The 24,746-nt window shown below is 37.7% G+C and overlaps 4 protein-coding genes across 9 annotated transcripts in view; 2 read left to right on the top strand and 2 right to left on the bottom strand.

Moving 5' to 3' along the window:
• Positions 1 to 24,746, bottom strand: part of LOC115770918 (5'-AMP-activated protein kinase subunit gamma-1) — an 85,829-nt gene that overhangs the window by 50,566 nt on the left and 10,517 nt on the right. The window lies entirely within an intron of this gene.
• On the top strand, positions 9,751 to 14,258 carry LOC115770922 (sensory neuron membrane protein 1). Its single transcript, XM_030716380.1, has 7 exons — positions 9,751 to 9,869; positions 9,932 to 10,089; positions 10,152 to 10,299; positions 12,091 to 12,345; positions 12,505 to 13,011; positions 13,072 to 13,250; positions 13,314 to 14,258. The coding sequence occupies exons 1-7, from the start codon at positions 9,759 to 9,761 to the stop codon at positions 13,570 to 13,572; spliced, it is 1,617 nt and encodes a 538-aa protein (XP_030572240.1). The 5' UTR covers positions 9,751 to 9,758; the 3' UTR covers positions 13,573 to 14,258.
• Positions 14,272 to 18,227, bottom strand: LOC115770923 (leucine-rich repeat-containing protein 15). The gene is made up of 2 exons (XM_030716381.1): positions 18,187 to 18,227; positions 14,272 to 15,598 (listed from the first exon to the last, which is right to left on the bottom strand). The coding sequence occupies exons 1-2, from the start codon at positions 18,211 to 18,213 to the stop codon at positions 14,288 to 14,290; spliced, it is 1,338 nt and encodes a 445-aa protein (XP_030572241.1). The 5' UTR covers positions 18,214 to 18,227; the 3' UTR covers positions 14,272 to 14,287.
• On the top strand, positions 21,666 to 23,797 carry LOC115770921 (insulin-like growth factor-binding protein complex acid labile subunit). Its single transcript, XM_030716379.1, has 2 exons — positions 21,666 to 22,975; positions 23,251 to 23,797. The coding sequence occupies exons 1-2, from the start codon at positions 21,704 to 21,706 to the stop codon at positions 23,695 to 23,697; spliced, it is 1,719 nt and encodes a 572-aa protein (XP_030572239.1). The 5' UTR covers positions 21,666 to 21,703; the 3' UTR covers positions 23,698 to 23,797.

Raw genomic sequence — 24,746 nt, 5'->3', positions numbered from 1 at the left:
CATAAGCACCACTGTGTGCTTCACAATTAGAAGAGGAGTACCACCAGCGCTGAGGCTAAACGGACTGACGCTAAACCAAGAGAGCGAAACAAAATACTTGGGCGTCACCCTTGATAAGCGTTTAACTTTCGCCAGCCACATTAGAGGTGTTGTGCAACGCTGCCGAAATAAACTGTCCAAGCTAAATTGGCTGCTCAACCCTCGCAGCAAACTCTCGCTTGCAAGCAAACGACTTGTCCACTTACAAGTTGTGGCACCCTTCTGGCGATACGCCATACAGATCTGGGGCTTGGCTGCTCCTTCGAGCAGGAAGAGAATCCAATCCCTTCAAAGCAAGGCCCTCCGCCGGATGGCAGATGCGCCATATTACGTGAGCAACAGCGTCCTCCACAGAGATCTGCAGGTGCCCTGGGTTGAAGACCAAATCAGGACCCACTGCGTCCTTTATAATAACCGGCTAGCATTTGACTTCAAAGCGATTTCATTTACAGATGTTTATTACAAACAGGCTGCACACTGATTTTATAAATAAATGTTGTATACAAAGATTTAGGAGCAGATTTAGGTATTAAGAATTTATGGCAACACAACCAGATTAAAGTGCGGCTTGTTTTAACCTCACACAAAGCTTCATTCAGAGCGTTTCTCTGAATCTCTCTCTGACTGTATGGGGGCTGCACGACACAAAAACAAATCCTACAGATAATTCTAAGTAATTCGCGGAAAACTCGCTTTTCATCGCTTAAACTTAATTCTTTTATGAACCATGGCTTTTTACCAGTTGACTGCAGTCAAATAGACAAAAGGACACAAGTTCATCAAGTATCTGCGTTTTACTGCAAAGCAATATAGGGTCTAAGTGCTGGGGCGTAACGTTTTGCATAGCTAAAAGCCAAACCGCAACTGAGCAAAATAAATGCAGGCGATCCGATCCACCCAGCAATTAATGGCAATTTAATACGTATTCCTTTCGTATATCCGCATATTATAGTAGGGGGGTACATGGTTCAACTCGAGGGGTGTTCAAGTTTGCGGTATTTTACAAAACTTTTTGCGGTCACGCGGGGCGCGGCATGAGTCAAGTCATGTCGAATGAAGTGAATAATTAAAGCATAACACTCGAACTGACAGCCGCGGCTATGCGTCAGATGCTTTTCCGAAATGCCGAACGACGCTAATTGAAGACGAACACACACAAACAAATAAATAAATACATATAAGCGAACTGCAAGCCGTAGAGCAATTTAATCTGTAACCGAAGCAGTCGGTTTATGTCTGGATTTGAGATGGGCGCAGGTCGTGAGGCAAGCGGGCACGAGTTAACACGATGTATTCAAATTGGGAGCAGAGTTGGACTTTCGTGTTCTTATCAACAACATAAAATCATGAGACCAATATTACCAAAATATGGCAAAGATCGTTATCAATACCCCAGTATTGTAATAAAGCGATGTATGAAGCGATATAGAAGAAATCGATGCATGTTTTGCATATGAGTAATCGAAATGTATCGATGTTGGAATTAAAAAACAACAATACTAGAAGCTGCGAACTTTACTTATGTTTAAACGATTGACTGAGGGGACCTTAAGAGTTGAAAGTCAAAGTTGTGAAATAAAGATAGAGAGTATATAAGACGAATCTGCAAAAATATCGATATATATTGATTATAATAATTGTCTAGTTTTTTATTGTTCACAGATAAGTTTGTTTTGCTTATTTTAAATAGCACGTGACTGAATCATTAAATCTCAATAAAAATTTACTAACGTATTTATTTAGGTTTATTTAAAAAACTTTTTAAAAAAGCATACTCTTACTATATTAAAGAAGAATGCATATGTAAGCGATGATCCACATTGGGAAGCTGTGCTTTAATTTCTAAGTAGTTGTAGCTCATCTAGTGGACAGTATTTTACGCCCAAGATTCTTAATTAAATAGTTTTTGAAGCTACTTTCGATAAATTAACAAATAAGCTCTCAATAGTTTTTCGTGCTCGTATTCTCGTAGTATTTTAACCGAAATGCACATCTCTGTAATTGCATTTCGTATATAATGCCGGGCAGCTGTTGCTGTCTTTTAATTATAAGCCATTAACAATTGCAACAGCCACCAATAATTGCTGGCGAATCGAACGTCATGTAACCGCATTCGACTAGTTGTACCAATTAATCAATGACGCGCAACTGGAGACCTGTACACAATACCCGTACCCCAGAGAGCGGCTTCTGGCCAGACAAACTGGCGTCTTTCAACTGAACTCAACTGTGGCTTTCATGCTGCATTTGCATTGAAGCTAAGATGAAGCATGAAAATGCAATTAAAAACTTAAAGCTTGATGGAAATGATAAATCTTTGAGGTTTTACTTATGACCTTTTACCAAATTTAAGGGAATTTTTTAAAAGACAAGCTTATGAGTTATTATTAATAAATCATCATTAAATTAAATTAAATTCCTAACTTCATCAAGAACAACATATTTGTAATGACAATACTTGTATATTTGAATACTCGTACACAGAAAACCCGAACGTGTTCTCTGACCTTTGTCAAGCTTCTTCAAGTTCCTACGCAATACGTATTGCAAACTATTTTAGCTAAAGTATAATTGAAAATATGTCAAACTTTGCATACATATTGAGAAACATTGAAATGCCGACAATAAATAATTGCAGTCACGTAATTAAAATAATTCTCAAATCGATAAGAGAACAAACAATTCGAGTTTAAGTAAATAAATAATTAAAAACAAAATGGCATTCAAACAATTTCTACAGTTTCATTTGGAATACATTAAATAATAAAACAAATAAATGTTCCATAGAGCTAGGCGAAAGATGAGTTCTAGTTAGATATGACACTCGAATTGATAAATGACATATTAATTTGAATGCAATGTAAATAGAATCATTAATTGCAAATGCAAATGCAAAAGTACAAGTGCTGCTGACTTTGAATCCATGAGATACTTATGAGTGGGTTCCTCTAAATGATGTAAGACTTTTAGCTGTTGAAGGCTTATGCAATTGCTGAGAATTGAATAGCACGTGAGTGTCTGTTTGAATAGTTCAAAACGAATGAATGATTCACTTAAATTAATACCAAAAGTCACCAGATTGTGGCGGGTATATAAAATAATCAATTAATGGCTGTCACACGACATGCGCCAAACGAATAAAAACTCAGCCAATCAATTACAAATGCTGAACAGCGCGGGACAACATCACAAAGAAGAGTGAACTTCGAATTGAGCGTCTTTTTCTTGCGTTTAACAAAGTTGCTGATTTTGTAGAGTTATGAATTAATATAGAAATTAGCAGAGCAATGTATAAATTAGTGGGCGTGGATCTTGACAGTTCGCTAGAGGCTCGTTAATTGAACATAAAAGTGCCGACAGTTGACAAACAAGAGCGAGGGGATGGCGTAGTAAATGTTATAGAGCCGCAGATTGCAGTTAAGCCAACAGACCCACACATAATTAGCATGCATTTAAGTTAGAAAAGTGTGAGATCAGCATCCGCCAAGGTAATGCAGTTCGGTTTCGCAAGGAATTTAAACCAAACAAGCATGAGTGCTCTAGTGGGGAGTGCACAACTAGCGAATACCCTGAACGATCTGCTACCAACACCAAATGTAGTACGCGATACGCGTCTTAGTTCCCTGTACCAGAGTGAAATTTGCTGACTCTAGCTCTAAATCATAAGAGATTTGCTCAAAAAACACAGTTTTGTTATCGATTGCTTGGAACGGGGCAAGATATTAACTATCAAAAACAAACTCGTACTGCGCGTGCACTAGGAGGACCTGGTTACAAATTTCAAGTTTTTGCCTCCTATATCTAAGATTGACGTGTTCATATATACGAGCAGATAAACGGACAGACACACAGGCGAACGAGGCTAGATCGACTCTAGTATTAATGCTGAACAAGCATATATATACTATATGAGGACGGAGATGCTTACATACATTTGCACAAAACCAGTATACTTGTTCCCCCCTGTTTTATCTGGGTTTTGAGTAATAAAAAGAGCATGTGTAGATTTAATATAAGATTTTGTAAATAAATAAAAAAAATAATAAAATTTGCGGTTACAAAGGTCTCCCGCGGCATGTACTCAAAACTATGGAAAAGTACAAAATAGAAGGCATATTTAAAATTTAAAAATTACCTTTGAAAGAAAACTTTAAAAATACGACAGAAAGAAAATATTTCTATGCAGGCACTGCAAAATCGTTTCCAGAAGAAAAACATTTGTAACTTGAAATGAAATTTCTAACGCAATTTTTTGATGGCACCGTTAAATCGTTTTCTTGTAAACAAATTATTTAATGTACATCTGTGCCTATGTAAAAAAAAAAAAAAAAAAAAAAACAACAAGTAAGAGGTTCTAGCCGGGAGCTCCCGACTAGGGGATACCCTGAACCCTCTTCTTCCAAGATCAAATGAATAAATATGTTCTATATTAGAAGCTATATGTCAAGTTTGGTGACTCACTCACTCTCACTAGCTCTTATTATTTACCAAAAATGCCCAAAAAACCGGATATAGATATCGATTTTTATCGATTGCTTGGAAACGGAGTAAGTTATCGATTATCGGAAACAAACTCGATCTGCGCAGGCACTAGGAGCACCTACATCTAAAATTTAATGTATAAAATGTCTCTAGTTCTAATAGGTTCTGAGATCCTTGCGTTCATACGTACGGACAGACATACGGACATGGCTAGATCGACTCGGCTATTGATGCTGCTCAAGAATATATATACTTTATGGGGTCGGAGAAGCTTCCTTCTGCCATTTGGATTTTGCACAAATACAATATACCCTTATACCCATTTTGAATGGGTTCAGGGTATAAAAATAAATGCAATGCAGTTGGTTTTTGTTTTATAATGTGCGGGCCGCATTTGAAATGCCAGAGGCTTAACTGCCGCTGCCGCTGCCAAGCTGCTCAATAATCGACTGTAAATAATCGTTTGCTCAGCAGAAAAGCGCGAGTCGATTTAGAGGTTGGATCTGGGTCTGGGTCTGAGAGCGAGAGTTGCGATTAACTTTGGCTGTGTTGTCAAGCGCATTTGCGTTTATTTAGATTTTGTGGTATTTTTTTTCTTGTCGCTCGACTCGTTTTTCTGTGTCACTTTATAAGTTGTGCGCCCCTCTCGCTCTGCTTCGCCATTTCTCGGTTAACTTGGATCAACGTCAGCGTCACGTGTTTGGTTTTTGCCATTGTTTGAGTTTCGGTTTCGTTTTTTTTTTGTTTTCATGTGTTATGCAGTTTCGATTTCTGTTTATGTCGTCTAGCGACAATTGAACGACAATCAGCCCTCACCCGCCAGCCTCCAGGTTACGCCCAGACGCCATTACAACCAACAAATCTAGTATAATATTTGTATATATATATATCTCTATATATAAAACTGTTTGTCCTGGCTGACTGACTGATTGATGATCAATGCACAGCCCAAACCGTAGGAACTAGGAAGCTGAAATTTTCACTGTAGTTATGTGATGAAGGTGCACGTTAAGACGAGTTTTCGGGAAATACCACCCGCAGGTGTGGAAAAATCTCGAAAAACGTTTGTATGAAACTTTTTTCTTTACCATCCGATCGGCCTCAAACTCATTTTCAAAGTTCTTTGTTTAAATTCATTTAGAGGGTGATTCAGTCTTGAAAAAATGTATTCCTCCTTGGTGGAAATGGAGGTCAGAATTGGTGGGTGACGTTTCGCACTCAAATTCATTTTCAAAGATCTATATGAAAAATCATTTGAGACGTGTTTCACATACATATTTCGCAGAATCCAAACTTTCTTTGCGAAAAATATTTTTATAGGTCAAGGCCGGGTTATACCCGCTAGTAGAGATATACATATGTGTGTAGAGAGAGTCTAGAATCGAGTATGCTGCTTATCAGCTTCAACCAGGCGTTCAACTGAGTCAAGCTCTGAAAATCATTTTACCAGTAGCCGCAAAAGGGAGAAAAATAAAAGAGAGGGAACTGTACCAAGTGAGGCTAGGTTGTGAAAGGAGCATAAGCAGAAATATGGTATTTTGAGTATCTCACAAGAGTTTAGAATTATTACTTGCAGTTGCTGGCAGCATTTTCTTGGCTTAACAAAAAGCTTTCATTTAAAGTTCTTAGCACGTTGGCAACACTTTCCTAGCCTAACAGCTCTCATTTCAATTTCTTAGCACTTGCTAACTTGCTGCGCTTTCCTAACCTAACAAACGGCTCTCCTTTACAGATCTTAAAAAGTTGGTAGCACTTCCCATGAGAGAAAAATTAAGTTATTCAGATTATATGAAATTCTGAAACATTATGTCTTGCTTACTTAATACAACTATTAGAGAACGAGGCAGTTACGACTATCAAAAGAAACTGAAAAATGCAGTTTAATAAAAATGCCTATGATACAAACAGCAAAACGTCTAAATTAACCAAATTAAAAGCAGCCCCACAGGGCTTTCCATTCATATTATGTGCACATGGAAGTATAATAATATATGTATGTATACTTGCGGGTATTTCCTGGACTTGTTTCTTCAATTTTTATACCCTGAACCCATTAAAAATGGGTAAAAAGGGTATAATGTATTTGTGCAAATGTAAATAACAGGCAGAAGGAAGCATCTCCCCCCCATAAAGTATATATATTCTTGATCAGCATCAATAACCGAGTCGATGCAGCCATGTCCGTCTGTCTGGCTGTCTGTTTGTCCGTATGTATGAACGCAAAGATCTTAGAACCTATAAGAGCTAGAGACTGAAATTTTAGCTGTAGGTCGTCATAATGCCTGCGCAGATCGAGGCTGTTTCCGATATTCGATAACTTACTCCGTTTCCAAGAAATCGATAAAAATCGATATCGAAATCCTGTTTTTGAGGAAATTGGGTAAATATTAAGAGTTAGAGCCACTAAACTTGATATGTTGCGTCTAGAATATTATATATATATTAGGTATCTTTTATTTTATAAATATCGCCACCTCCCCGCTACCACCGCAGAGCTATAAATCAAGTTAATAACCCAACATATATTGCCCACCAATTAAAGCCATAATTTTAATGCAATTGAATTTTTGAGAATACACAAATATTCTATGGTACAATAAGATATACTGTAGAAAATTACATTAAGAGAAAACCAATTTGTGTGCAATTGGATGGGGCGCAGATTCCAAGAATTTGTGTATACATATACACACATTCATGCGCGTCTGCTTCGAATTCTTTCAACAGCATTGCAATTTCGATTGTATTGTTTTCTGTGCTGCTATTTTAATTCGTTTTTTCTCAATAATACACAATTATTGGTGGGACTGTTGAGTAGAGGCATAGCAAGTGGTGCTGTCTATCGCGGGTTCGAACCCTGGCAAGGGGACTTTATTTTTAAATGTATTTTTATTACTTCAAGCGAGAGCGTTGCGCGATCTGCATTTGGCGTTGGAATAACAGGGTTCAGGGTATTCCCTAGTCGAGAGCACCCGACTAAAACCTCTTACCTGTTATATATCAAATTACAATTCTCACCAATGTAAAATTTAAATCTATCTCGAACTCCACGTCTTTATATGAAGAGCATTAATAATACTCCTTACGCTAAAAAATGTTTATCATAAGGACCTTATCTTATCGATCAGCTCTTGCAAATTATCTAAGAACCGTTTGGTGTGATGTCATTAAAGGCAATGGAAATTGTAAAAGAAATTGCAGTTAACTGCTCTCAGTAAAAAAGGAATGCCAAAGGAAATTTGTAATTGAGGCCATTTTACCTTAAAATATTTACGGCTATTTAACGCAGCTGTAATTGTTGAAAATTGCTAAAAGACCCACTCAGCCCACTTAATATTGAAGACACCTTTGTATATTTGTTGGGTCAAAAGTAAGCGTGTAATAATTATGGAATATTTGCCAGGTGTCGCATAGGTCATTCCAATTTCCATAACTTTCCCCATCAAATGTGAAATGTTAATTTTTTCCTATATTCTGAACCTCTTTGAAAATGCCTAAATAGGGTATAATGTTTTGGGCAAATGTATAAAACAGGCAGAAGAAAGCATCTCCGACCATATAAAGACATGAGACTAGGTTATTTAAACATAGGTCGACAGATATAATTTAGTATGTAGGTTCTCGTATAATAAAATACACAGATAATGAAATAATTCACTTAAGGATACCCTCATCTATTTCGAATACCGCCTTCTCTGTATGTACGTAGAGAGGGAAGACAGAATGCTTATTAATATAGCCCGGCGCTGGGTGCAGGGTATTTCCTAGTCGGGCAGTCCCGAATAGAGCACCCTTATTTGGTTTTGCTTGTTTTACCTTGCCCCTGCATAGAGTCCAAAAGTCGTGCGACTTTCGCGCAGTGAGGCATAAAAAGTTGCCCAACAAACAACTTATAAACATATAGCCTATATTCCCATTTTATGTATGTAACAATAACAGCGAGCGTTACGCACGAATGGGCCTCGATTATAGCCCACTAGCTGCCAGTTTTGGCCTGTGGCTATCGTTATCGATATCATTATTGTTAATCGGCGTTACCGAAATTGCAAAAAGTCGACACGACTTTATGGATACCTGTTTTTATGCGATGCGCAGTTCATTCAACTGGTTTTTTTGCGGTAGACCATTTGCTAATATCTATTGGTCGTTTTTTTTTTTATCTTTCAATAATTCAAATTTAGATTTTATTAGTTATTGAAACTGTTGAACCAGTTGAGCGAGAGTTGGTATATAGCCCGGAATACGTAGAGTATTACTGATTCCAAGTGTTGGCGCCATGTAATAAAATTCTATTGTTTCAATAAAAATGTTGTAATTATAAGACTAACAGGTGCCCTGTTCATGAAGTATTCACAGTATAGCGATGCGATATATATATAAATATATATTACTATATATATATATATATATATATATATATGTTATCGTATGGTATATTATGAAATAGGATGGTGTATTAGGGCCTGGAACTTGATTGTATAGATTGTGGGATTTGGTTAGATATAGTTTGGATAATATTTTAGTATTTTATAGAATACAATGGAATGGCAAGTTCTAAGATAAAATAAATATATTGATATTAATACATATATATAAAGTATCGACATCACAGAATATCTTATTTTAAATATATTTATAACAAAATCCAATACCCCCATACAATCGCACAATTACCTTGTACATTTTTTTAATTTTTAAAAGAATTCTTTATCTTACAACCAAGGAAACAGAGGGCATAGCACTTGCCGCTTGGATAAAATCTCACAAATCTTAAGAAGTGTTAACAAACAAAAATGCACTATCATAGCAACATTCAGTGAGAATTATTATTGATTTTCCACTTAATACAATCCGATTATTGTAGACTAAATTAGTCGACCAGGCAGGGGCAATGGGGAGATGCCGGACGCAGCTTGCAATATTCTCACATATGCCTTATGTGATAACTATTTTATTCTCCGATTGTTTTTGCAGCACCAAAGCATATAAATATAATTGAATAGGCGGCTTGGGGGAGGCAGTTTTATAGCGACATTTGCCATATGCGTTGAGAGCGAAATTCGCACGTAAGCCTTTTAGAAACAGACTTCAGACCTCAGACCTCAGCCGAACGTTGGACGACTCAAATCAGTTTTTTCAGTTTTCAGTAGTGCGGCAACTGTGAACGGGTAGCATCGCAATAATAACACTTGGCCAGACATTAATAAGCAAAATTCTTTTTTAAACTAGTCAACAAGATGTTGGTCCATCGCATGAAATTGCTAACAGCCTCCGCTGGCATTTTTCTGTTTGCCATTATATTCGGCTGGGTACTATTTCCACAGATCTTAAAGTTTATGATATCGAAGGTGTGCGAGCGCATATAAATATATCTATGCTTGTATAGGGCTTCAGAATTATCCATTTACAGCAAGTCACGCTCAAGCCGGGCACTGATATACGTGATCTTTGGTCGACCACGCCCTTTCCGTTGCATTTTTATATCTACATATTCAATGTGACCAATCCTGAAGAGGTCGCCGAGGGCGGCAAGCCGCGTGTACAACAGATCGGACCATTTGTCTTCGAGTGCGTAATACAAAAAAAATATATATCTGGTGTTATTTTAAAATTCTATTTTGTGATCACAGCGAGTGGAAAGACAAATATGATTTGGTCGATGATGTTGTTGAGGATACGGTATCCTACAATATGCGAAACACTTTCATATTCAACGAGAAGGCCTCAAGTCCGCTGACGGGCGAGGAAATTATCACCTTGCCACATCCATTGTTACAGGTATGAAGAGTTGAGTGTTGAAAAGAAAAAGGTTTATATTGAAAAAAAAAAAAACTTCTGACCAAACTTCAAAGTAGATTCAGGAATGTTTGGCATATTTATATTTTTCCAAATGTTATGGTAGTTCTATAAATTTTGATGAATATTATTTGCATATGTTTAGTAATTCGAACTGGAAGTGAACTACCTAAGAGAGTGGGAAAATCAGGACTAGGGAAAAGTAGATAATAAATAATTTTTGACCTTCACTTTACTTTGTATACCCTGAACCCATTAAAAATGGGTCAAAGGGGTATAATGTATTTGTGCAAATGTATGTAACAGGCAGAAGGAAGCATCTCCGCCCCAAAAAGTATATATATTCTTGATCAGGGTTAATAGCCGAGTCGATCTAGTCATATCCGTCTGTCTGTCAGTCTGTCCGTACGTCTGCCCGTATGAATGAAAGCATCTGAGAACCTATAAGAGCAACAAACTTGAAATTTTAGCCGTTGGTCCTCCTAGTGTCCGCGCAGATCGATAACTTGCCCCGTTTCCAGGTAATCGATAAACATCGATATCGAAATCCTATTTTTTGAGCAATTTTGGTAAATACAAGCTAAAGTCACCAAACTTGATATGTAGCTTCTAGAATATTATATATACATATATCAAGTTTCTTTCATTTTATAGCTATCACCACCTCTCCGCTACGACCTCATAACTATTAATCAAGTAAATACACCAATGCCTATTAATATAAGCCATAATTCATATGCAATTGACTTCTTGATAATACACGAACTTTCGTAAGTACAATAAGAAGTAGAATCAAGATCGATTAAGAAACACAGAAGTTATTAAATAAAACATGTTTTTTCTGGCTTCGAGTTTGGGGCAGTAAGCGCCCACACACATTCATGCACGTCTGCTTTAAATTCTATCAACAGCATTGCAATTGCGATTGTATTGTTTTGTGTGCTGCCATTTTAATTCGTTTTTTTCTTATTAAAACTTAATTCTTGGTGTGGCTATTGAGTAGAAGAAATTTTTTTTTTTTTTGGTTTTTTATTTTAAATTTATCTTTAATTCTACAAACGAGCGAGTAGCGTGAGCTGCATTTAGTTTTGGAATAAGAGGGTTCAGGTTATCCCCTAGCCGGGAGCTCGCAACTAGAACCTCTTACTTGTTTAATTATGAGAGATTAATATATTTCGTTTTTCTTAAACAATTTACCTGTTTTTGTGTTTGTTTATTGTAATTTAAAAATGAATACGCTATACATAACATCTAATAATAGTATTAAAATTGTTTCGATTTATTGAGATCTCAGATTTATCTAATTTTCGTATAACCCTTAATGAATAATAATTGAGAAATAGATATGTACTTGTGCATAGAGCTAAAATCAATGACAATAGAGCTACCTGAAAAGCACTTAAAAAGACCCCGTAATCTATTGTTAGACTAGCCTTGTAAATTATGCAAATCACTTAACTTAAATTCCCAGCGAGTAGAAATTAACCTATCGCTGTGCAAAAATCAAATAAGACAGCAGTTTGCAAAAAAAAAAAAAAACAACAAAAAACTAAAAGAAATAAACAAATCACCCGTCCCAGTGCGAGCCTATATGTCTTTATGAACAACTGCGTCTCAGCGTCTCGGTTTCCTCCCCAGCCGAGAGTCGGGTTTGCCTTTGCATACAGTAAATGAGTTGCAATTAGCTGGCTATTTATCATGGTGCTCAGGCCCGTCTGCGAGCGGAACTACATTTCTCAAACATTTTACTTCTATCGCATCTAATTTCGACAGTCTATTGGCATAACCGTGCAGCGTGAGCGTGCGGCTATGATGGAAATGGTTGCCAAGGCGCTGGCAATTGTCTTTCCGGACGCAAAGCCATTTCTCACTGCCAAGTTTATGGATCTATTTTTCCGTGGCATCGATGTGGACTGTTCCTCGGAAGAATTCGCTGCCAAGGCGCTGTGCACGGTCTTCTACACGGGCGAGGTGAAGCAGGCCAAACAGGTCAACCAGACACATTTTCTGTTCTCGTTTTTGGGCCAGGTAAGCAGTGCACGTGCAAAATGATTGTATGCGAAGTTAAATGGCCAATCAAACATTATAGTTTTGTATTAACCAAAATAATTGTTTAATTACTACAAAACTTCAGCGTACTGCTCTTTCAATGTAGCTTTTACCTCAAAACTTTTCTTGTCTCTTCAGGCCAATCACTCGGACGCTGGCCGCTTTACAGTCTGTCGCGGCGTCAAGAACAACAAAAAACTTGGCAAGGTCGTTAAATTTGCCGATGAACCAGAGATGGACATATGGCCGGGAGATGAGTGCAACCGTTTTGTGGGTACCGATTCCACGGTCTTTGCGCCGGGCATGAAACAGCAAGCGGGCTTGTGGGCCTTCACGCCAGACATTTGCCGCTCATTGGGCGCTATCTACCAGCGCAAGACTACATATCATGGCATGCCTGCACTTAGATATACCCTGGATCTGGGTGATGTGCGTTTGGATGAGAAGCTGCACTGTTTCTGCGATGATCCCGAGAATTTGGAGACTTGTCCGCCCAAGGGCACCATGAATCTCGCAGCTTGTGTGGGCGGTCCTTTGATGGCCTCCATGCCGCATTTTCTTAATGGAGATCCCAAGCTGATACAGGATGTGGATGGTCTGCATCCAAATGAGAAGGAGCACGCCGTTTTTATAGACTTTGAGCTGGTATATTAGACAGTTAAAAAAGACTAGCAAACAGTTTTAATTCGATCACTCTTCCAATAGATGTCAGGCACACCCTTTCAGGCGGCTAAGCGATTACAATTTAATCTGGATGTGGAGCCTGTGCAGGGCATTGAGCCTTTGCGGCATCTGCGAAAGCTCATAATGCCTTTGTTCTGGGTGGAGGAGGGCGTGCAACTGAACAAAACCTACACCAATATGGTCAAATACACGTTGTTTCTGTGAGTAAGTAGCATTTTACGATAGACAATCAAATTTAACCTCGTTTTTTTTTACTACCCCAGTGGTCTGAAGTTTAATTCCGGCCTGCGCTGGACCCTAATCACTTTGTCGCTAGTCGGTTTCATGTCTGCTGGTTATTTGTTTTATCAGAAATCAGACAGTCTGGATATAACCGTGCCACCCAATATAATCAGGGAGTCCAATAAGGTAGCTAATGCGCCAAAACCCGATAAGCAACAGCAGCCCAAAGCATTAGCAACTGTGCACCTACCCGGCGTAAATCTATCTAATCCGAAAGTGGAGCACAGGGACCGCTACTAACTGACTTGCGTCATCATTCTAGTTGTTGTTGTTGTTGTTGTATTTTGTAGTTGAAAGCACCTGTAGTCCAATAAGCACGCGCTAATAAATAAGGCAAAGCCCAATCAGCTGTTCAGCCGAGTCGCCAAACTGGTTTAGGCCTAGCTCGCTGCACTTGACAATGATTGCCAGCGATCGCTGCTCACTAAAGCCCAGACAAGAGATGAATGACAGCAGTTTTGCGCATTCATGACACCAATAATGTGCAACGATCGATCGCTGATCTCATGGCCAGTAACTGTACCAATAAGATCCATTCGCAAAATTGATACCCATTAAAAGAGAAACGCTTAGAATGGGCTATGATCGGTTAGCATATTGATATATTGTGAATTTGAAGATCACGCAGAAATAACTTCTAGTAGGGTTAACTATGATCAGTTGGCTGATACTGAGACTGAAGTCAGTTAAAATTGTTAAAAATTTTTGATCAACGATCAATCGATTGATAATCATTTGTCAGCGACTAAGTAGAGTATTTATTAAAAAACATTACGAATTTGACGGGCTTTCAGAGTGGGCTCGGTTATGATCAGCTTGCTGATTCAAAATCTTGCATGAACCCTTAGTTTGCACCTATCTATTTTGGGGCGAAATGCCTTTATTATATGTAAAATAAGAAACATGTGAAAAATTTAATAAAACTTGTTAACAGCGTTTATTGGCCAAGTCAAAGCTATGTTAAACTATCGAAATCATCTTCAAACCAAACCAGCTCCTCCGCTTGTGCCAACTCAACACCGGGACATTCCATAGAATACGCTCCAGTATTACCAATAACTTTATTGTCGAATATGGTTACATGCTTGGGCAATGTTGTGTCACCCACAAACATTTCCAGTTGTGCACATATTGAATTTGTGTCATCTATATAGTGACTATTGAGCTGCCCAAAGTCTTCTTTAATATATATCTCCCGCTGCTGATTATGCCAAATGTCCAGTACCTTAAGTTCCGGCAGCTGCGTCAACATTTGATCGGGCCAATTTGTGAAGTTGGCATAGGAAATGCTCAGGCGTTTCAGTTGCTGTGCGGGCCAGGGATTGGGCAAGGCGGGCAGCTGGTCCAGGCCCGTCAAATCCAAATCCAAGAGACTGCTGGCATTGCGCAAAAAGTCTAAGCTTTGCAATTGGGAATTGCTAAGCAGCAGCTGCTCCAACAGTTCGGGTTGATCAAGTTGAAGGCTTTGCAATGGACAGTTGTCAGCCTGAAGCTCACGTATGTGGCCAGTTAAATGCAGTCGATGCAACTGTGGATTGTCGGAGATTGTGAGACGCCGCACATATGGAAAAGCATTGGCTGCAATTTGCTTTAATCTATTGCCACTCGCTGAAAATTGCTGCAGCTGAACCTGATCGGCACATAGACCGCCGGGCAGTTCGGATAGCTGATTGTAGTCCAGATTGAGTTGTTGCAATTGTGACAGTTGACCAAAAACACCAGCTGGCAGTTTTTGCAAGCGGTTGCCTTGCAGCCAGACTTGCCTGAGTTTGTGCAGGCCAGCGAAAGTCTTGGCCGGCAAATCGGCTAATTGATTATCAGCCAAATTCAATTCCTCCAGTTCTGTGGCCAGAGCAAAGGATGCTGCATCGAGTTTGGATATCAAATTGCCGGACAGTTGCAATATCTTGAGCTTGACAGCACCCTCAAAGCACTTGGCTGCCACATGTTGCACCTGACAGTTCTGCACATCCAAATGTTCCAGCTTGTCTAGTGTTTGAAACACATTCAAAGGCAGTTGATTTAAATGGGAATTGCGCAGCACTAAGGTCGTATAGCTATTTAGTTTCTTTGTGATGTCTTTTGTAAAATATGCGACTTCAGAGTCGAGTGGATAGTTTAGCTCCTCGCACAGATACCCATTACATTTGAAGCTTATCACTGCGACTTCCTTGGGGCTCGCAACACAGCTGTTGAACAGCATCCACATCAACAGACAGAGATATGATAGTGTTGACATCTCCACGCTAGACTTAGGTTTCCGCAACTGAAATGTGTCAATGCTTAGATCCGCCTTTTTAAAGGCCCCCCAAAAACGAGACTATCGGCATTTTATCAAAGCTAAAACGTAGACCAGCCAAAAACAGGTATGGGAACAACAAAAGAGTGAGCATAACACTTTATTATTCAGATTGTTACGAATAGAATTAAAACAAAAAATTTTGAAATAATTGGCTAAATAAAGTATCGATATCAATGACTCATACGGAAACAAAACTGGTAATTGTAAAAACATATTGTTATATTTGTAATCATTTATAAAGAATTTACCTCTATATTAAGAGAGCGATTAAGCAAGACTTTCGTTAAGAAGCATACATACAGAAATAAAAGCTATTTGCCACAAAACTATCCATACATCACTGGTTAATATCGATAATAATGTTATCGATAGATTTTGTATATAGCCTACTAACACTACCCAGTTAGACTCCTCAATGTTTATCTAAAAATTAATAATAAATTCAACCATGGGTCTGGACGAAGCTTTTGGTTGAGACATAGATTGTTTCTTGGCAGGTAATTTGTAATGCTTGTGTTAAGCAGCAGACTAGCTGGGGCCATAACTATTTGTCTTGGTTTAGAGCAAGCTCGTTAAATAGTAATATTATATACAAATATATAAAGTGTGTCCAAGTTTCGTTCAAGCTTTATTTGGACTTGATTTTATGTTTACCTTTACCGGTCACTTTATGTCACATGTTGAAAAAACTACCGCCCGCCTGTTTGTGGAATAGCTAATAAAATGTTTATGAATGCGCACAATGAATATTCGCGACGTTAAGTTCTACACAATAATAATTTTGGACCCAGTTCGCCGATAAGCACGTTCTGAGAGCCAAGTTCTCGAAACATGCATACACAATATGACATTGTGTTGTGGTGCTTTAGTTTATGGCAGCTGGCATATCAGCTGTTAGATATGAGCATATCATGAAGCGAAGGGTGGGGTGTTTTGCGTTGTCATACGTCATGCTATGTAGGCCAAGTTCAGCGGTCAACATGGCTACTCTTCCGATAATGGGGATTATGTGAAGGAACTGCCCCATTGTAAGTCAACTCGATTGTGATTGCAATTTAAATGGGCTTGTTTTCAATTGATAGCGCGAGAATACTAAAGATTAAAATAAGTGTTGCCTGAAACATGTATGTGCGGCGTGTTTCTCTGCAACTGAAGTTTTATCTTTGTTTTTGGAATCAGAGCTTATTTGGTTTATTTGCTAGCTAAGAACACTTATTTACTGATGAAATATGTACGTTGTTTATTATTTATTAATATTTAAAAACTGTTTTTGTTTTAATGTTTTTGTTTTTATCGATACTACTGTTGCTGAGCTTTGTATCCTACTCGTTTATAAATACTTTAAAGTGACTTCAAAAATAAATATAATTTGGCAATTGGTTTATCTTATTATCCAACAAATATTGATCGTTTATGCCCAATAAGTACTTACTTATTATTTTAAAACAGTCCGCAGTTAATATCCCTCATCTCGCCGAGCTAGGCCAATGTCTAAATTCGATTTTGTCACAAATTTTTGCACATGATCGTCAACTAAGCGACGGGGCCAATAAAATAATGCCTCCATATATGAAGGCGCCATAAAACGTCACAAGCATTTATTGAGCATGAAGAGAGGACTGACTGACTGATTTGTTTGTTTGTTTGTCAGACGCCTATAAAGGCTTTATAATATATATAAATGAATACGCATTTGCATGGGCAACAAAACTATTGAAGAAAATTTGATTTAAATTAAACGCAACAAACAAAATTTTCCAGACAGACTCACACAACAAAGAGAAGGGGCCTTATGCTGGATTGTTGTGCTGGTATGCAAAGTAATTGGCGGCAAATTGAATTGAAATAACGACGACGACAAACAAATAAAAGCAAAAATTTGTATCGCTAAACGAAGTCATGCCGTTCCAATTGACAGACAACAGAAAAGGACAAAATGCTATAACTATCTTTATCTTATCTAGATTTGCATGCATACACAATTATCTACAAGCATAAATATGCGTATCTGTGAGCATAAAGAATTTCAAACAGTAATTGACAATAAATAGATCGATCGATAATTACAATTTGAGTAAAACAAACACTTGGCTTCTATATACGTAATACCCTTCTTACTTTTTATTTAAAATGCAAATTGAGTTAATTATATGTTTGGCTGCGGCTTATCGTATTATTGGCCAGGAAACTGTTGTCAAAAGTTAATTAGATTAAAATTTGTTTGCATATGAAATAATTGTGCTTTACTTTGCATTTGTTTAGTTTTTGATTCGTTTTCTGTCGTTTTTTATCTTTTGTTAAGCACGGTAAAAGGCAAATTGAGTGACTGGAAAGCTGGTCGAACATGTTTCACAAAGCCATTCTAATGCTTATTTATTTGCTTTTGACTTTCAGTTCTTGGCTAGAAATTATTAAATACGACCATTAATAAGCCATGTTAATTCTATTAGTTTGCTTTTGTCGCTATTGCAAACGCTATTGCCAAATCATGGAAAATTTTGTTTATATATATATACAATATATATGCATATATATATATATATATCTCGCACCTGTAGACCGTACACAATAATGGCCATAAAAACACCCGCACTGTGATTTTTGGCGGCTGTAAGGGCAACCGACGCTTTCAATTTGGTCAACTGTCGCTCATAACTTGTTGAACAAATGCCAAACTATATACAAATGTATATGTATATAATATACATACACAATCTTTACAAGAGCAAAACAAGGCGTGAAATTGTTCAACGTAATTTTTTTGATCAAGTCGTTTGCGAAATGCTCTCTGTATTTTAAACATGCATTTTATTGTGCATTTAATTTGCTTAAAAATGCTCATGAATAGTAGTAAAGACTAAATTGACATTTCGATAAAGAAACCTTAATTTATTTTTAACGTTGATGACAAGCTTCTATAAAATGTAAAATTCTGTTTCTTTATGAACAGCTTGTTAATATATTTTCTAATTAAATATTCTGGATGCTATTTATAATAGTTGTGATTTTTCAAATGATTTAAAGATGCTGTTAAAATATTTTTATAGTATTTCATTTAATTAGTAACAGATATTAAAACAATTTTTAAATGTATAAATAAAAGAACGATTATAATGAAACGGTTGCTTGGCTATAAAATACCCAACTTATAGGTATGCATATAGAATCATGCTCACATACGAGTGAGCACTATTCTAAGAGAACTGAATAAAATATATATATATTTAAAAATTCAAATAAACGACCAAGTCCTGAAGTCGCCAGTTTATCGATACGCACATGCGATATTCATATACCAAATCCAAGATATACATTTACTCAACAAATTGCCCAACAAAATTGTTTTTGCAAAAATTCAATTAATAACAGGACGGCTCTACATATGAGTGCCCGACTGGGGGATACCCTGAACTTTTTTCTAACAACATCAAATGCAGGTCGTGCAATGCACTCGATTGCTTAATAGTTGATAAAAATACATATAAAAAATAAATATCTGTCAACCGACCGAACCACTTGCTATCCCCTCATATCTAATACAGCAGAGTTTAAATAAAAATAAAGAAAACTGAAGTAAAATAGTAGCACATATGTTCACACAATCACAATTGCAATTATATTTGTGTGTATGGGTGCGCATGTATATACAAATATTTGTGTTTTATGCCTGCTGCCGCAGCTACGTGGCTTGCCAATATAACCACACATTTTCTATATTCCATAGCCGATCTTGATGATATTTTCTGCATATGATTTTTAACTATGCTTGAAACTATAAGCCAAATATGGTGACTCTAGCTCTTAAAACCCAAGAGATTTATTAAAAAACAGGATTTCGATATCGATTTTTATCGATTATTTGGAAACGGGGAAAGTTATCGATTATCTGAGCGGGCGCAAGCAGGACCTACTTTTAAAAAATTTAAGTCTATCTCTTTTCTGAGACGACGCGTTCATTTACAAATACGTACATATACCCCTTTTACCCATTTTTAATGGGTTCAGGGCATACAAAATATTTATCAAAGATAATAACAGATATAGAAATTGTGGTAGATGAACAACTTCCTTTTTTTTTTGTACTCATATTAGCTTAATAATAATTTAATAATGATAATTAATGATAATTTAATACTTCTCGAGCAGCTTTGAACTGATGATAATATACTTTTTACATTACAAGTTCGATCCATATAATGCAAATATCAGACGTATTTAATCTTACGAAATTCCACTTAACAGCGTATTCTCATTAAGTACAGTACAGTAAATCAAGAGCATTAAATTAAACATTATCTAATTATATCGTCATTATCTATGACTAATGTTTCGACTTTGGTGTATCTATCAAGTCCGTTGACACACCCTCTCAATCTTTAACCTACGCTCCGTAATGTTTGCTCGAGTAGCCGCACAAGGAATCGTGATTCTGATCGACCCGCTGTCTGCTGAAGTATATGTTATCAGCTTTAAAAAACAAAACTGATTTGCTTTTACCAGAAAGCGCAAGGTAAACATATGCGAGTGCACAACTCTATACTATGTATGTAGAATATGTAGAGCTGTTACTCTGATAAGCCCGCAGCGTTGCGCATTTAAAAAGGTAAGCCTACACAGTTAGTAGGAATTGTTTTATACTGGTTTCTAGTGCTACTTGAACTAGTCCCAACAGTTTTCACGACTTTGCGATGTGCATATGAAAAGCTCAAATATGCCTGACCAAGCGCTTTGGAAAGAAATGAGACGGAAGGGAAGTTGTTCGGAAAAAGTCACAAACTGTGCAAATATTTCATTGGAATTATATAAATACCCGCGTTATGGCGTTAAAGGTATTTCGAGTCGGTGCGGATGTGCGGCTTCAATTAGCTCGCGGCGAAAATAAAAACACACACACCACAACAACAACAACAATAAAAAATAAATAAAATTATTATACATATGTTAAAATGATGACAACAAAAAATAGATTATTTAGCTTTTATATGGAATCACAATAATAAAGCTTTTCCTCAGTTTGTTGCTTTTGTCAATGCCCTAAATGAAATATGGCATATGAAATGTGTTATAAAGTTTATGCCGTTAATTTACGCTGATTATTAAAAGTAAATTGGATCTTACATTATTGATGTAATTTACAGATTAATATAATTTGAGCATTAAATAAATTAATTGATAGAGCAAAGAAATATTTGAATGCTACAAAAACTTTATAAAAATCCATATAAGTATTGACAGACTATTTATTGGCAACGTTCTTTATCGACTTTCGGCTTTTCCCAAGTGAAAGACATGCGGTCAAAGTATATAACGTAGTTTAAGAATTTAAGCAAATAATCAGAAAATAAAGACTAATCAGTTCATATGCTTAGTTAAAGAAAGGGTTCAGCTTATGTTTAAGCAATAAATAGTAAATGTAAAACATGGAATAGAGCCTAATGCCATATTTGGCGGCCATCTTGCTATTGATAAATGTGTAAGGTTTGATCGTATATTACAAATGTCAGTCTAGCCAACTTGTAGATAAAACAAAGTATCGAGAACTTTATAAGAGTGATAAGGGAACAAGTTAGAAGTTAAATTTCGATAGTAATTTGTTGTCGTAGCTATCAACTATCAGTCTCAAGTTAAATAGGAATTGTATTGATTGAAGGGCTAGCCACTTGTTGCTCATTTTCATTTAGATTAAAAATGTATTGTCCTTACCTATGAGATATTTTAAAAAAGTACTAGCACGAGTTTCATTTTTATTAGAAGAAGCTGTCATGCTTATCAATACAGAAAGAGTATAAAAACGGAGACTTTCCCATTGCGAATTCGTTTGCTTTTTGTAGCAATTTGTTTATATATACATTTTTTATTTATTATAATTATTATTATTATTTTTTTTTTTTTTGCAAAATCAAAACACCATGAATAGAACAAATGGTTATATAGAACTGATGAGCATGCTAAGCTACACAAAATGACTTGCTGACATGTGAAGCTGCTGCGGCCGAGCGATGTTGCTTATCGATGATGATCGCATTTTCAGTTGCCAGTGAAACGCGTAGCTTGAAACACGCATACGCTATGGGAGCCCGAGTTCGAATTGCAGCGCATTTGCTCATCTGGACGCTGCTGGCAGTGGCCGGCATCCAAGGCAGAACCGAAGAGGACGACGTGGAGGAGGCGGAACTGTACTCAACTGAGGCCACGACCGAGGCCTCAACGGAGCGCAGCAGCAACAAGCGACTAGTGAACATCGAGAGCCTTCAGCAGAACTGCGAGATCAAGAGCGGGCTCGCCCGCTGCAGCGGGTTCAATTTTGAGGAGCCGGAGGAGGTGGCATTCTTTGAGCTGCCCACACAGGTGCGCATAGCGCCAGATGGTGCTACCTATGAGCTGGGCGAAAAACAGCCGCTTGGCACACTGATTATGGAGAACTCAACATTTGTGAATTTTCCGCTGCACTTGTTCTACGAGCTGCCGCTGCTGAGCGAGCTGGATATGCGCCAGTGTCGCATGCAATATGTCAGCTGGGAATGTTTTCTTGCAGCGGATAAGCTGAAGATTTTGCTGTTATCTGGCAACGCCATCACTGAGTTGAGCGAGCGAAGTTTTAGCTATGCCAGCGAGCTGGAATTTTTATTTTTAAATGACAACAAGCTGAGCCGACTGCATCCGGATGCGTTCAAGGGTTTGCGAGAGTTGCGTCACCTCGATCTGAGCGGCAATCAGATAGAGGAGCTGCCGGAACGTTTGTTCGAAGATCTGGCAGCACTGCATCAGTTAACAATCGCTGAGAATCGTTTGCGCTTTATCAGCAACGAGCTGCTGGCGCAAAACAGCCGGCTGCAGACAATCATTTTGCAGGGCAATCAATTGAGCCAACTGGGCGAATACGCGTTTAGCTCGGCTCCGCATCTGCTCGTCCTGGACGTGTCGCACAACGCGCCGCTGGAGATGGTCGTGCTTAACCTGAATGCGGGCCGTTTGATAGCCCGCAATTGTTCGCTTATTCGCGTGAACATCTTTGGTGCCGTCTCGAATGTGGATTTGGGCGATAATCAAGTTCAGGAATTGTATTTCTCGGCACCGGAGGCGCTAGAGGATCTGGTACTGCGCAATAATTCGCTGGTGCAGCTGGCAACGCTGTCGCGAGTGCCCCGGCTGCGTCGCCTGAACGTGGCCAATAATCCGCTGTTGCGGGAACTGCCCAGCGATTGGCAAAATACGCAACTGGATCGTCTCGACTTGAGCAATACGGGACTGGAGCAGCTGCCTGAGGCGGTATTGCGTGGTATGCCTCAGTTGCGCAAGCTTAACGTTTCGGTCAATAATATCAGCGACATCGATCCACAGGTAGGCATGTTTATCGATTATTTATCGATACCAATCAAACAAACTTGTCCAACTATCTAACTATCGAAACTTATCAAACATTCATTTAAAAGGTTTCATTACAAAAACTTAAAACTTTTAAAGATCGATAATTCTTTTATTATCGATATTTATAAATTAAAAGGGAGCTATATATTAATTGAATGATTCGTAGTTGAAAACATGTATTTTTTTTTTGCGACATTTCCCTGCATTAGGTATCGATATTTAAAAGAAGTTTTGATTTGAATTCACAGGACTTTAGGCATTTGTCCCAGCTGACACACTTCTTTATACACGGCAATAACTGGAACTGCTTTAATCTCAAGATGGTAATGGATATGCTCATACTAGCGCACGGTATAACCTACATTCCCGATAGAGTCGATGCCGACTTTCCGGGCAGCTACATCAACGGCATTGCTTGCATGTACCGCCTGCCCGAGCGAGAGCAGTTACAAGCGAATTTGAAGCCTGAATTAGCAGACGCTCCATCCTCCTCCTCTGCGGCCAGCATGGAGTACGCGCAGTACAGCCAGCCCACGGAGGTGGAAAAATTGCGTAAAGAATTTAAAGCTGTGGTGCAGCACATGGAGTCTAAATTCGATATGGTTTTTTCGCAACTAAATAATTTGAATGCCAAAATGATGTCATTGGAAAACATGAATAGCTCATTGTGGAACCAGTTGACAATTACGGTGTGAATATGGAAATGATCCAACAGCGAGACCCTCGTATTTCCGTGTATAAGAATTTATCACTAACATTGTATTTACTTTATGTGTGCTATTATATAATAAAGTAATTATTTAATTCAAATTGTTCAACTGATCTTTGATGAACTATTACAAATATACTTTCCCAAAGTAAAGCTGCCAATATTGCAATAAATAGTTTGGTATGGCAACGTTTGGCGAAAACAGCAGTTATTGTGGAGTTTTGTGCTGGCAAGAATGTGCCATATTTTGGTAATGTTGGCAATGATGTGAGTAAATGAAACAAACTGATATATTAGATTTCTTTAAGACTGAATTTAATTTAAAAACTAGCAGTAACCATTCATTGGTTAATCTTTGAAGAATATGTCTTCAACTCTCTGCTCCGTCCAAACTACGCCCATTATTCCCATGTACAACTCTTTTCGTGTATTATGCAAAGATTACACCCTAACAAAATCGTTGCTTTCAGGACACCTTCAGTAACTCACTGACCATTCCGAGCTAGGGGCATAGCTTGCCGGACAGGCTATAAATTTCACGCACCGCGTCGATGATTTCCCATCACTATTTCCTTATGCTATTTAATTAAAACTCTCCTATCTATTCTATATACTAAATGGCTTTACATTTTTAATAACTCTTTCGTTTTTCCTAATTTATTCTATTCTCTCTGCTAACACCTTCCTTATTAGCTATAGGCTCTAATAACGTTACTGAAAGGGGGAATAGCTGCTCGGACGGGCAAATAAAATACGTCCATTAGAAATATTTGTATTCTAATTACGCTTACGCCATTTAGTTTCATATGTATTACATATGTATTAAATATTTAGGCTGACACTCGTTTTGTCGAAAATTAGTAAATAAATAAATCAATAAATCTATAAGAAATGTTCGATCAAGCTGACAATGCTTCAAATGTTGACACATCGTGTCTGCCTGAGTTAATACCGCATTCGAAGTCATCTTGTGACGCAAGTGAACAAACGAAAAACGAAAACAAGAGAACATTCAGTTTTGTCGCTTGAAGACAG

This window comes from Drosophila novamexicana, unplaced genomic scaffold (genome assembly GCF_003285875.2).
Source record: "Drosophila novamexicana strain 15010-1031.04,08,12 unplaced genomic scaffold, DnovRS2.1 tig00004560-arrow-pilon, whole genome shotgun sequence".
Lineage (NCBI taxonomy): Eukaryota > Metazoa > Arthropoda > Insecta > Diptera > Drosophilidae > Drosophila > Drosophila novamexicana.
The sequence above is the reverse complement of the archived record's forward strand: the minus strand, read 5'-3'. Positions and strand labels throughout refer to the sequence as shown.